Source organism: Phasianus colchicus, chromosome 3 (genome assembly GCF_987193195.1).
Source record: "Phasianus colchicus chromosome 3, bPhaCol1.hap1.1, whole genome shotgun sequence".
Lineage (NCBI taxonomy): Eukaryota > Metazoa > Chordata > Aves > Galliformes > Phasianidae > Phasianus > Phasianus colchicus.
The window spans coordinates 85,828,943-85,843,556 of record NC_143438.1 but is presented as its reverse complement, the minus strand read 5'-3'; the positions used below and the strand labels follow the sequence as shown (position 1 = coordinate 85,843,556).

The window sequence follows — 14,614 nt, the reverse complement described above, 5'->3', positions numbered from 1 at the left end:
AGTGACCTGGACACTCAAAAAGTGGGCACATGAGAATCAAATGAAGTTTAACAAGGCAAGGTGCAAGCTGTTGCACTTGGGTCAAGGCAATCCCAGATTTGAATACAGACTGGGAGAAGAACTTGCTGAGAACAGCCTTCCAGAGAAGGACTTGGGGATCCTGTTGGATTAAAAGCTGGACATGAGCCAGCAGTGTGTGCTTGCAGTGCAGATGGCCAATGGTATCCTGGGCTGCTTCAAAAGAGGGTTGGCCAGCATGGTGAAGGATGTGATTGTTTTGAACTACTCTGCACTTGTGAGGCTCCATCTGGAGTACTGTGCCCAGGCTTGAAGCCTCCAGCACAGGAAAGATGCAGAGCTGTTGGAGTGGCTCCAGAGGAGGGCCATGAAGATGATCATGAAGAAATGTTGAGGGAGATGGGCTTGTTTAGCTTAGAAGAGAAGGCTTTGGGGAGGTCTCACTGCAGCTTTCCAGTACTTGAAGTACTCCAGTACTTACAGACATGGTGGGCATCAACTTTTTATGTGGTCTCCTAGTGATAGGATAATAGAGAATGGCTTTAAACTGAAAGACGGGAGATTTAGGTTAGGTGTTAGGAGGAATTTTTTTTTTACTCAGAGGGTGATGAGGCACTGGCACAGGTTTCCCAGAGAGGTTGTGGAGGCTCCTTGTCTCTGGAGGCATCTAAATCCAAGTTGGATGGGAGCCTGGGCAGCCTGACCTAGTGGTTGGCAAACCTGCCCATGGCAGGGGGATTAGAACTAGATGATCTTTGAGGTCCCCTCCAACCTAAGCCATTCTGTGATTCTGTGATATGATTCAAGAAGACTCCCTCTCCTTGCAGTCACTGTGTGGATAAAGAAAAAAATACCAGAATGACCTGGGAAGAGCTAAGCAGGTTGGTATGAAAGTTCCCTCTCTACATCAAGACATTCCTTTTTCATCTTGGTGAGCACTACAGAAGTGTGAATAAGGTCAGAGAAAAAATACCCACTCTGTTGCCAGATACATAACGAGTGACATATTGAGAAGCTAAATGAAATGTCACCCATTCTTCCCTGAGAAACAACAGTTATGGTTTTGTAGAATTACCTCTAAGAAAAATATGTGCTATGGGTTGATGGATTTGGCAATATATGTTCAATCAATAATTTTTTATTCTGTGATTAAAAACACTTTTGTTAGTGCTTGAAAGGGAAGAGAACTTCTTTTATAAGGCTTTATTTTGCAGCTCTAACGGATAATGGCTCTGTAATCTGGATATAAACTTTGAAATTAAAGGACATACGTGTAAAATGTAACCTGTTGCTGTAATATAATCTGTGCAAATCTAACTTGGAAACAACAAAAAAAATATTTGTTGTAATGGTTGTAAGTTCTTATTTAATTTCTTCAACTTTGTTGTAATTGACTTTGTTGTTAGAAATAATGGTGAAGAGCTCTCAGTAAAACATCAATGGTTAAAAGGGACAGTACAGAATCTGTTGACATCAAGTGTCTGCTTTTACACAATACAGGTGCTGTGTTCAAGAACTATTGTGCCATTGTCTGTCTTTGCCATATACTGGCAACTTCAGAATCCCTTAACTCTTAGTTGAAAATGCTTGTTTTCCTCTAAAAGACAAAGCAGTTTGGCCAGAGTATACTTTCTTCATAAGATTTCACGATCTGAGCTTGGTTGTATCAGTTTAATTTCGAACTCATTGTACTGCTTGTGACTTCACTCTGACCTTCCTGTTGGCATCTGGGATAGGCTAAATTTTCTTCCTGGTATGGTTCTATGTTTTGGATTTAGGGCAAGTTGATGTTAACACTGACATTTCAGGTGTTGCGTAAGAGCAGGGCTTACTCTGAGTTAGAGATTTTCTCCCTTTGCATGCAGTCCTGCTGTTGAGGAGCTGCGGGTGCTCAAAGAGCTGGGAGGGAACAGAACCATGACCCCAGATGACCAAAGGTTGGTGGGTTAAACTACAATAGTCCTTTTGGAGTCCAATGTGGGGCCCTGTAGGTTGAGATAAAGACATATCTGACCAGTCGGTGTTAGAACAAATTTATGTAAAGTATTCTAGTAGTTAAATAGTTGCTGGTCACAGTGTTGATCTTTTTGCTCTTGGAATTGTGCTTGTTCTCAGAGTTGTGTTATAGAACACTTGCTGTCTGTGTTCCCTGTTGTGCTGTTTCTTGCCTTTGAGGGATGGATGAAGGTTATATTGCTGTACAGTGGTGTAACACTGCCTGATAATATGTCAGCATGACTGGTTGTGAGACTAATCTGGTATTTATGCTCATCATTGGAGTCATCTCATGCTTCAGGAACTGTTTCTCTGAAACTATTAATAATTACAGTCTTTACCTTTTTTCCTTGGAAAGCTGGTTAGTAATAAGTGGCAGGGAATGTGGGATAGTAGGCACAGATGCCAAGAACAGTGAGCACCTCTGTTTTGGAGCTTCATCTCTGCAACAGGCCAGGACTAAACAAATCCTTTTTTGTTAAAAAAAATAAATAAATAAAAATTTGTTTTGGTAGTTATCTTTATGATTTAAATTTATGTAAAAACATAGCGCTGTATTTTGCTATATCAATTCTGTATTAGAAAAGTTATGAACAAGATAGAGACTGACTTTGCATGGTTTGATAGTGATAGGACAAGGAAAAACTGCTTTCTTCTACAAGAAAAAAGATTTAGGTTATACGTTAGGAGCAGATTATTTACTCAGAGGACAATTAGGCACTGGAACAGGTTGCCACTCTATGATTCTGTGATTAGTTTGATAACCATTACTTTAAAAAAAAAAAAAAAATGCCTGAGCCAAGATGATTTATTTCTGGGTTTATTTACGTTCTCAAAGCAGTGAGCCAGAATAATTAATTTGTTACATCATAAGCATCAGGTCTCAAGTGAAGGTTCCTCAGCAATGCTGTTACAGGTATATCTATCAGCAGGTATACTTACCTGCTTATCATCTGAAAAGGCAAATGAGCGAGCCTGAGCTGATAATGAATGTGGGTTCAATATTATGACAGTGTATTGTACACTAAAGCAACTCATTTGTGGACACGTTATTTTTTACCCCTGGATTTAGTTAATTCTAACAGAATAAAGAGTGCAGAATGAATACAATCACTACATAAGCTGGCATTGCTGTGCCTCTTCCAGCAATTTATTTAAAATTATTCGGGTTCAGCTTGTCTTTGTTAGTCAAGTCTTTGGACATTAACAGTCTGAAAATCATATTTTTCATTAAACTCTCCAGCTTACATCTGTCTTATGTCTTTAAGTAGTTACATGACTAGACAGTGTCTAGATAAAGACTTGCACAAACTTAATTGCAAATCCAAAGTGAGGGCTAAATTTGTAGAAGGATTAGGCAATCTAAACCAGGATTCCTTAATTTTAAATGAAAGTTAATTATCTTCAGTGATCCTGCCTGTTATTCTCATATGGGGTAAATATGGTGGTCAGGAATCAATTGCATGTTAAAAGTTAAGTTCAGATCTTTACTAATTAAAAGCTTGCAAATTTTGTGCTCTCTAACAGCTCTGAGAATAAATACAGAAAACCAGAGGACTCCTCCATCGCAGTTCCTTCCATTGCAACTGCAGATACCAGATCAGTCCAACCTTGATGGTTGGACTGGGTGAACTTGTAGGTCTTTTACAACCCTGGTGATTCTATGATTCTGTGTCAGATAATCTGCTGTGTTACTTGATCAAACTCCATTTCTACACTAATTATGTGAACTCATGACTTCTGAAAGTTGTCAAACTGCATTGCTCACAGGATCAGAAGTTTTCCAAAGTCCAATGAATTACTTTGTTCATGCAACAACATCAGCGTTCAGTGATTTTTTTATTTTTTTTCTGCCATTGGTCCCTATATCCAGGTCCTACCTGAAGAGCAATCATATAGGTCTTTTTTTTCTTTAACTACACAAAAGTACACAAAATAAACCTTTTTTTTTTCTGAATGGAGTATTTTAATTTTGCTGTCACTCAAGTTTCATTTAGTTCTACTAACCTTTCTCTGTACTTTCCTGTTTAAATCACCTTTCTGGCATAAAGGCAACTGGAAGTTCAAGAAATGTTTCTTAGTCTGGAATTTTAACACTGTATATAATCTTGTATTCTTACTTCAGCCTTCGAGGTCATCCAGTTTCTTCCATGTATTTTGAATGCTGTTAGGATTCTACAGCTCTCTTGCATATACTTATACTTTTTTTTTTTACATATTCTTATAAATTTGGTCCATATTTTAGTAAACAGTACTATTAATCTCAGTCCAATTCTGTATGTAATGGTGCTGTAATAGGAAGGGGAGGGTAGCTGACAACCATTAGTTTTCATGTAGTAATATTTGTGCTACAACCCAAACTGCATAATTGTTTAATATGAATGTTGGCACTTTTTTTTTTTAAAACAGGATTTTTTTTAGCATTAATTATGGAATGTTCTTATATGCTAATATTGATTCAATCTGTTTTCCTAGCTTTCTTTTTTGCAATGACTGATCAGCTTCTTTGATTACGGTTTTATTTTCAATACTAAAGATGTATCCTCTACAATAATGAAGTACAAAATGAAGATGGTTTTTGGTGGTATCTGCAGAAAGTGTCATCGTTCTAAGTAGAAAAATAGCAGTAACTTTTGTTAGTGAAAATACTATTTTTAATATAAACTTACTTTCCTTTGCAGTACCTGTTCTACCATTAACTGGAATACTGGTTCTTCCATATCTCTCATTAAGTGGTAAAAAAATACATACAAATGTGAGGTTTTTACACTATAAAACCACAGTTTAAGTGGATGGTAACAGCTTTGCATGTTTTCTTCACTGGTACACGAATTAATATACTAACTGCACAAAAGCCAAAACGCAGAAATGCACTGTTAATTGCAGATATTTTCTAATTATTTACCATAGTACTGTATGTTTGAGATGATTTGGTCTGCTCACACATGAAATTGTGATCTTTATAGAGAGTAAAAGTGATGAAAGATGGAAATAGCTTGTATTTTGTGTAGAAGGCATCTGTTGCCCAGCTAAATAAAGAAAAAAGAGCCCAATGGAAGCAGAGTTCAATGTTAAGGTGTTTTGGGGTTGTTTTTTTTTCTATGCATATTTGAGGGGAGGGAAAATGTTCTTCATAAAATGTGCAATTCACAATGATGTGATAAAATGACATTAAATGATTATGGAGAAGAAATGACTAACTTACTTGCTGCCTGGTTAGAATTGCAGAAGACTTTTGATCTGCTCTGAAACTTTTGAAACTGCTCTGATTATTACTAGTAATACCTACCTAGATTTGTATATTGAAAGAAGAAAAAATAGCCCTTCTTTGAGACTTCACATAATACGGAGTATTTTAAAATAATTTTACCAGCAACTAATACAGCATCAGATCTGTATATTGTTTCATCAGCTATTTCCATGGACTGATTCAAATTTCAGAACGTTTCCCACGTTTACTCTGTTCAGTGTCATGCACCTTTCTCTGAGAAGATGCTTTGAAGTTTTCCCTTATTTGCTGTTTATTTGAAAGTAAATTTTGTGTTTCAGCCATCTAATCATTAGTGCATGCCTTATAAACTATTATTTATTCATTCCATTTAAGTGCCTTTGAAATTAATGTAGGAATGTGTGCCAGGAGTCAGAAAACCTGCATCGTTTTTAATACCTTATTGCCTTTTCCCTGTAATTGCAGTATGCCATGTGAACTCTTCAATTCTATGAGGGAATAATGTTTTTAAACTCCGTTGTCTGGAGACATACTACTGGTATATGAAGTATGAAATACTTTATTATGATCATAAAACTTAGTAGGATTAAAAACTCTGTAGAGAAGAAATCTCTCTTCTGTTGGCAATAAGAAGCACAAGTTTTACTTCATTTCTAAAGTTTGATTAGCAGTAAGTGTAAATAGTGTTTTACATTTCCAAGCCTTTAAGCAAAGTTCGTGTTATTTGCAATTTGTGGGCAGAGGAAGGCTGTGCTACTAATGGTTGGTGAGGCTGTAGTGCAGTTCACCCCACAGGGCACTAGGTGGTGGCACACTAGAATCCATGGGCCATTGCCACTGGCAAACATTTCAGAAGTGTGAAATATAGCATAGAGTACGTCTCATCCATTCTGACATACCATTTATGTTTTCTATATTCTTTTAAAATTATGTTATTATTAACACTGTATTTCTACTTCTTTTAATAGAGTCATAGATTAATAGAATTGCTCAGGTTGGAAAAGACCCTAAAGATCATCAAGTCCAACCACAAATGCCAGTAGGCTGTGCTGCTATTCAGCAGAGCCTGGACAAGCTGGAAAGTTGGGTAGAGAAGAATCTATTAAGGTTGAACAAAAGCAAGTGTTGAATCCTGCACCTGGGAATAACCACACCCATCAGTACAGATTAGGGTATGACCTGCTGGAGAGGAGCTCTGCAGAGAAGGACCCACGTGTTCTTATGGACAGCAGGTTGGCCCTGAGCCAGTAGTGTGCCCTGGTGGCCAAGAAAGCCAATAGTATATGAGAGTGCATTAAAAAGAGCACGGCCAGCAGGTTGAGGAGGTTCTCCTCCCCCTCTACTCTGCCCTAGTGAGGTCACATCTGGAATACTGTGTCTATTTCTGGGTTCCTCAGTCCAAGAAAGACAGGATAGTTCTGTAAAAAGTCCAGCGTAAGGTGACAGAGGTAAAGGGCCTGGAGCATCTCTATTAAGAGGAAACCTGAGTTACATGGATCTGTTTGGCCTGGGGAAAAGAAGACTGGGAGGGAATCTGATCAATGTTTGTAATCATCTAAAGTATAGGAGGCAATTGGATGAGGCCAGACTCTTTTCAGTGGTGTGTAGTGATAGAACAAAGTGCTGAAATGTAGGAAAAAAAAACCAAACAACTGAAATGTAGGAAGTTGCACACAAATGTGCAGAGGAACTTCTTTACAGTGAGTGTGATGTAGCACTGTAACAGGCTGCCTAGAGAGGTTGTGGAGTCTCCTTTGGAGATATTCAAGACCTGCATGGCCCCCTTCCTGTGTGATGTACTGTAGGGAACTTGCTTTAGTAGAGGATTTAGATGCAGTCATCTCTAGAGATCCCTCCCAACCACTGTGATTCGCAGATAAATAATTTGATTCACAAGATTAAGCAGTTAGTGGAAAGCCAAGATCAAAATTTTTGCTGGGGTTGTGATTGAGGGATTCTGCTAAGTGACGAAAGGCCTTGAATCTGGAAGAGAAGAGATGAGACTGATGGTTAGCTCCCTACAGGCAGTCTGATTAATCTTTTCTTTAGAGTTAAGAAGAGAGGTCACTACCTTAGAATGTTTGGCAAATGTGTGCATGTTTATGTGTAGCTGAATCTTTTTTTTTTTTTTTTTTCCAGTGTTCAGTATTTCCCCTAAAGAACTTTAGCAAAGGTTCTTCTTTACCAAGTTTCATACTTCTACTATATGTATTTGGGAAGGCATGCAGAATTAAGTACTTTTCTATCTAGAAGAAAGCAACAAGGAAATTTTTTTCAAGATGCAGATTCTGTTCTGTTTGCAGGTTAGGATACATGCTGATTAACAAAATGAAGCCTTGTCTTCAGTTCCGTTCAGATAAGCTGTGTTTCCAGAAATAGTAGATTCTGCAGTGCTGTAAAATAGTTGATGATAGAAATGAAATTTCAGGTATAAATAAACTTTGTTTTTAAAACTGTATGGTTAGCGTTCTTCATTTATCCAGCCTGTGATGGCAAAGCTCTCTTACATTCAAAACTTAATGCAAGATCGTGACTGCAGTAAGGTGTTACTAGATGAGGAGATTAAAAAATGAATTGACTTTAAGCTAATCTAAACTAACATAGAATTAATTTAAATAAATGTCACAAATCACTTACTTTGGCAGTAATGGTGGCTGACTCAAGCAGTTGTCTCCTCACTGCATGTTTGTGTGCAGCACTGCCTGCTTTCTTGAACTTCCTATAACGACATTTGGGAAGGTGAATGATGAAGTTGAATAGGGAAAACTCATTTTCCCCTGTGGTAACTGTTCCTTTTAACCAGTACTTGTTCCCATGTTCTGTAAAGTACGTGTTGTGTTGAATAATACTTGTGCCAACGTTGATTCAGGGGAAATACAGGGTTTAGGATAAAGGTGACTACAAAAACTGCTATAAGCACATTAAATAATCTCAGACAAAGGGCCTGTCTAATGTTTATTTTATATATGCAGCATTTAACAATTTCCATTGCTGTACAAATGTGTATTCTGGTGTATTTAGGTGAAAATTACAATGAAAAGTAACTATGGAAAATTTTCCGTGGTTTATTTCCAAAACACAAAGCAAAGAAGATTTGAAGATACGTATTTCCACAACCCCTTCCAATTTATTAACAGAATTGATATAGCATAGAGGAAAACAAACAAGCCCAAAAAACTTAGCCATGTAATTGAACATCTGGAAAGCTATTTCATTCTGATGTGAAATAACAGTGATTGAAAACCCAACTGCTAAATGTTACTTAAAATTAAGATTTCTTCTTAAACACCTAGAATTAAAAATCCTGGAGTGATTAATCCTGTATTTTTAAATGGTATATGTATCATCCTATTGTCAAGTTGCTTATAATCCTGCAGCTGAAAAAGTTAAAAATGTGGTGAACGTGTTGTTTAATTCAAACAGTGTTTTGGCATGGCTTGTCTTTTGATTTTTTTCACTGCACTTCACTGTGGTCTGACTGTGACTTCTTTTTTTTTTTGGTGCTGCTTTGCCATTGATGCACATGTATTTGTAAGAAGGTTGTTTGTTATCTTGCAGGCCCACCTTCAACCCTCCCTCTAAGCACTCAACCCTCTAGTGGCAGCTCCACTCTTTCCAAGAAGAGACCACCTCCCCCACCCCCAGGACACAAAAGAACCCTCTCTGACCCACCAAGCCCACTACCTCACGGACCCCAGAATAAGGGCCCAGTTCCTTGGGGTGAGTTTTGAAACACAAGACAAAAGGGCAGGGGCAAACCTTTATGATGATATATATATATATAAAAAAAATCTTTCGTTTCTTTTACCTGCTGCTTGCTTTCCTGCAGCTTGATGTGATGTCAACTTAAATCAACAGTCTGTCTCTGTCACTGTAGCTTCCAGGCTTCTGTGTCTCACTTGAGAAAACTGAAAATACTCCACACTTCCCTGGGATCCCGTTCAGTTTCTCTGCCACCTCCTTCCCTCTGCCCTAGCTTCCCAGGCTGCTTCACCCACATCCGCTGCATCCTCCCTGCATCTTTTCCCTCAGCCCTGCTGCTGTTCTGAGCAGTTCATTGATTTGGATGGATCTTGGTTTGGGGCAGATGCACCTCAGTGCGTCTGTGCAATTCACCCAATTCCCAGAACTGCTCATCTCCTTGGGCTCTGCTCCAAATTTCCCCTATGAAGTATTCACAGCTAACTGGTGGGATGTGTTGTCTTTATGTTTTCAGGTTTTGTGATGGTATCTGTGCACACGCAAAGACTGATAGGTTTGCATCCTTATATCAGCAGAAGTTATAATGAAAAAGTACTTTTTTTTTTTTTTAACAGGATACCTTTCTAACAGAAGCTTTTTAAGAAATATTTTCTGTTCTACTCAAATCCTTCCTTTTTGCATCCATCACTTCTCTATGCATGCAACTTCTCCCTGCAGCTGTAAATCTTAGGCCCTTGTAACTCTGTAATTCTAGTCTTGTTGGCAGAATTTTGCTAAATCCATAAACTGGAGTCTAATACTTACATATAGGGGTCGTCCATATATTAGTTGTATCTTAAGGCTATTTTCTTTTTGTTCTAATGTAGACGTAACATGGAGATCAAGCCTAAAAGCACTTTTTTCCCCCAGCAAGTTGAGTTACGTGTTAAGTCATGTAGTGCACATGTGTAGAATGTGTGATTTGATAAAGTGCTTAATCTGAAAAGAATGGACTTGAATGTAAAACCTTTTTCTCAAGAAATTCAAATACTGGCAATATTTTTAACGACCTACTTTTTCAGATACATGGGAAGAAGTGTTTCCTACAACAGTTCTGTACTGCTTCAGAGGCAGTAAAAACATGGCAAGAACTTGGACTTCAAAGATTTCTTTGGTTTTTCTAACTTTTAAGTCCAAATCAACACTATGATTGATATTATATAATGTGACTCTGGCAGAATGAAAGGTGTGGTGGAAGCTGTGAAGTTTGTGGCAACTGTTCTTTAAAAATCCTGTATAACAGTTGAAGGACAGGAAGGTGCAAGTGTCGAGCTACCCTGTGCTGAGGTTTCAAACAGAGCAATCTTTAGCTTGTGTGTAAGCAAATTATTACTTACATATGTTTTAGAAATGTCTTTTAGATTATTTTGGATTTCCATGGCAACCATGAGATTTTCCTTTCTTTCATCCACCGGACCTACATGGGAAAGGTCTATTGTCTGTTTCAGTCTTAATTTTAATTTTCTACTTTTCCTTTTTTTCATACAAAAATATTTTAGGAAGGCTCACTATTAGCCTTCTTTGCTGTTTCATTCAGACTTCAGCACAAAGAATGGTATCTAGCAAGATATGTTATTCTTTTGCTTAGGAAGCATTTTGCATGCTTGGATCATTAAATGCCACTTCAGTAAATTTGGAATGGATATAATGTTTATGAGTTTGATTCTAGGACTGTTTAGATGAGCTAGGGAAGAGGGAATTATCAAGGCCCTAAAAGAGGAATTAACTGATGATATGTGAAAATATTCTGTTGGTGATGGGTTGGCAGTTGGACGAGATGATCTTAGGGATCTTTTTCAACCTTTAAGATTCCATGAAGGAGTTCAGAATCACTTGGTTTTAGATTTTGATACCTTTTTATAAAGTTGATTATACTTAGGCTCTTGTATTTATCAGTAGTTAAAGTTTATAGTAACTTTATGGTAACAAGGCTTGAATAGCCTTTGCTGATTTAGTGACTGTTCAATAAAATAGCAGTGTTCAAAAACTCCAATTTGATTTTATTCACAAAAATAATGACTTACAAGGATACTTATGTTGTGTTACAAGCCACATCTACCATAAATACATTCAGACACTTGCCTGCAGTATCTCCCATTCAGAGTAAATTGAAACACTGTATTCAAAACAAATGCCCTACAGCAGAAACTCAGCAATGTAATTCAGTCTTCCCTTACCAGCAGATTTGAGCTATGAGTGAATTCTGAAACATGTTATATGAAAGGTCAGGTTGGATTATTGTGGTCCCTGTGGCTTTTTCAGTTACAAAGTTGTTAGTGAAGAATGATCTTTAAAATCTTCAGACACCTCATGTAGAGTACACTTGAAAGACTGTGGACTTAGCACACCCTCTGCTGATGATATTTCAGTTACCATCATGTTCAGTTACCCTAATGTTCATTTTTTTTGTGTTGTTTCATTTCAGGTAACGATTTGGGCCCACCTTCAACTAAGGCTGCAAACAAGTTTGAGGGGATGTCACAGCAGTCAAGGTAAAAGTCTGTGTATGTGAAAGTGAGGGTGAAAACTGATTTAGATATAACTAATTTGTGAATTAGAAAAAAATACTTCATATGAAGTAAAACCCTAGCTAAGTTTCTTCATTAGTTTCCTGCATGCATTACTGCTGTACAAATAATTTGGCTTCACTGATCTTCCTCCGCTTCATTCATAGCTTTCCATGCACATTTCTTTCTTTGAACAGGATGGACAAAATGATTTGTACCAGAATCTGCCTGTGGCTCCTACAGAAGTGAGGTCTGAGCTAGGGAATGCTGCCTCACACTGCTGTCCAGCAAGACAGAAGTTTAATTTTCATGCCTCCTGGCATTTCATTTTAGCTACTTTAATGAGAGGTCTGTAACTGCAGAGAAACAAAACATTTCAGTATCAATTTTGGCATAGGCACCTGTAGAAGCTAGTTCTGTAGCAGAGAGGAGTCATCTCATTCTACCAGCTAAACTGCCTTTCCTTCTGGCAGGCAGTTCCATAGTCCTTAGTTTCAGTGTGAGGTTATGGTGATAAATGTACACCACCATGCTGCTTGAGGCACCTGTCTGACCACATGCATATGTGAGATCAGGGCATAACTGGAGGTGGATGCATGTCATCATGCAAACCACACATGTATGTATGGAGCTTCTGGGACATCCTCAGTCTGTGCTTTGCCTTGTCTGAACAGGCTGTGGATGTGTTCCTGGTGGCACAGCTGATCTGCCACATCTGAATCCATTCAGGTATCATTTGGTATAGAAAGAAAAAGGCGGTGATGTTCTGTGCCACAAAGATCTGCTGCCATACTTGACATTTATAAGTGGAGGATAAATGTGCAAATCTGATTCTTGATGGTATTAGTGAAAAGCCTAGGTAATTATATATTAAAGACTGAGTTTGGCTGTTCTTCCAGTTTTATGTCATGATGTACTTTAACTTCTAAAAAAAAAGCACAGAGATTAAGCTTTAGTGTTTCATTGTACTCATTTTGAAAAGTTAGCTTCAGAGAAAAACAGTACTGGAATCAGAGCTGCTGATACAGCAGAACACTCTCTCCTTTGAACATATTCTGACAAGCTCATCACTTTTTTCCTTATTTTTTTGAGTAATTTTTCAGAAATAATACTTTTTTTTTTTTTTTTACTCACTGAGTTTTCATGCCTTGATTCTCCCCGTTTGTAACTTTTTAAGACTGTTGGTATGAACCTAAATATCTCCCCAAGAAGCAGAGCTAGTAATCATCACCTGTGCTTAAAGAGCCTCCCAGTGTGAAGAACCAGAGTTCCCTTAGCAAAACGTTCAGAAAGCTGGAGTCCAAAGGCACAAATCTCCTCAGAATTGTAATTCGTGAAAGCAGAATAACCTGCCATCATTTTCTTTATGTGGCATGGTTAAATGGTGCCAGGCCAGATGGCAGTTGAGGATTAAATTGAGTTAAGGAAGCAAGTATCTTATGAGATTGCTTGTTTGAGGAAACAGATGTCACTCTTGTGTCTGGATCAGGGGTAAAACATTTTCAACAAATAGCTTATTTTCTTAATGCTCAGTACTTCCTTGCTTTAAAATGAAATTTTAGAATAACTAGAACTCCTGTGGAGCCTCTTTCTCACTGAGTACAGAAAGTGAAATGAATTGCAACCATTCATACATACTTGTAGCTGATATTTTCAAAGCCTCTTAGATTAAGCTTAAGATAGCGTAGTGTGTGTCCAAAGGAGAGCTACCTGTGACATACATTGACCTACCTGTTGGCAACAAATTATGGGAGTATTATTCGGTACCTAATTAATACATTAAAATGTGCTTTTTGGAGATATGCAAATTAACCAAATTAAAATTGAACTTTTACTAGAAGATTCCAAGCTGTCTTTCAAGATGTGGTCATCTTACAAACATCATCTGTGTGTTTCTTACTCTGTAGTGCAAGAATGGTTCCAAAATACTCCTGTCTTACTTGTGTTGTTCATCATGAATAGCAGCATATCCTACTGTAACACAGCTTAACAGGGTGAAGCATGTTGCTTGCCACAGCTGTCCGTGTTTCCCCTGGAGCAGCAGAAACTCTGTCTCCTGATGCAGTTGCAGACTGTGTTGTTAAACTCACACGGGGCAAAGGCTCAATCCTAGAAAACTTCAAACCCTTGGCATAAGAGCCAGAGGATGTTTTGAATGATTCAGGGTAGTTATCTTAATATTTAAAGAGCAGAATTTCTTTTAAGTTCAGGGTCTGCCCACTGAGCTGGTCTCTCACTTCATCCATTTTCAGAGTATGTTTTTGCACACAGTTCACTTTGCAGAATTAAAGCTGTTGTGGGTTTGTATGTCTCTTTCTGTTTGAAAAAAAATGGTCCTTTCTTACAAGAGCATTGAATTTTGGGCTTCATGCACAGACTAAATGACAAGTTGATTATACAAAAGAAATAAATGTGGATTTCTCTAAATTATGGATATGTGTAGAGAAAAAAAAAATGGAAAAGAAAAGGTACACTTAGAAACAACTGTAAGCACTAATAATCACATCTGTTGATTTAGCACTGGGACTGCAAAGACTGCACTTGGCCCTAGAGTTCTTCCCAAACTACCTCAGAAAGGTAAGTGATTTTTTTGCAGGGGGGAGGGTGTTCTCATAATTCTCTTATAGAGTATGTGAGAATAAATACTTTGTTTTCAGCAGCTTTCATTTTTAAATTACCAGAGTGAAAGAATTTTTGAAATCAGGAGACTTTAATTAAACTAAACAGTAGTGAGACCTATAGAATGTAGTGAAGAGGGAGGAAAAAAGAAAGTAATAGAAGTTGAAAGAGAACTCGTGAGGCCATCTGGTCCAATCTGACCCTCAGAACAGGGCTAACTTTGCAATCATGCTTTGGAAGTCTTGGTGGATAATCTCTCTGGGCTCTTGTTTCCATCTTTGACCAATCTCATCGGTAATTTTTTTTTCTTGAAAACCATGTCCAATTTCTTGATACCTTTAAATTGTGTCCATCATTATGTTCAGGAAACACACTTGTACTTCTAACAGTACTTGGTTCCTTTCAAATAGTTAGATGCTTGCTTAAATATATCAGTGACAAACGTGCTGAGACCATCATCCCTCCTCAGTGGTCTTTTATTTTTAGAAATGGCTTTAGCCTCTCT

The 14,614-nt window shown here is 37.8% G+C and overlaps 1 protein-coding gene across 7 annotated transcripts in view; it reads left to right on the top strand.

The window, feature by feature from the left end:
- The window catches only part of ASAP1 (ArfGAP with SH3 domain, ankyrin repeat and PH domain 1), a 166,529-nt gene that overhangs the window by 142,355 nt on the left and 9,560 nt on the right, over positions 1-14,614 (top strand). For 5 of the 7 annotated variants that reach the window (XM_090137988.1, XM_031591224.2, XM_090137990.1 and 2 more), the window contains 3 exons: positions 8,801-8,962; positions 11,409-11,475; positions 14,009-14,067. In XM_090137988.1, the coding sequence (XP_089994114.1) occupies positions 8,801-8,962; positions 11,409-11,475; positions 14,009-14,067 (288 nt within the window). Of the gene's footprint in view, positions 1-4,694; positions 4,749-8,800; positions 8,963-11,408; positions 11,476-14,008; positions 14,068-14,614 lie in introns of all 7 variants that reach the window. The other 2 variants (XM_090137991.1, XM_031591225.2) reach the window with 2 other exon arrangements.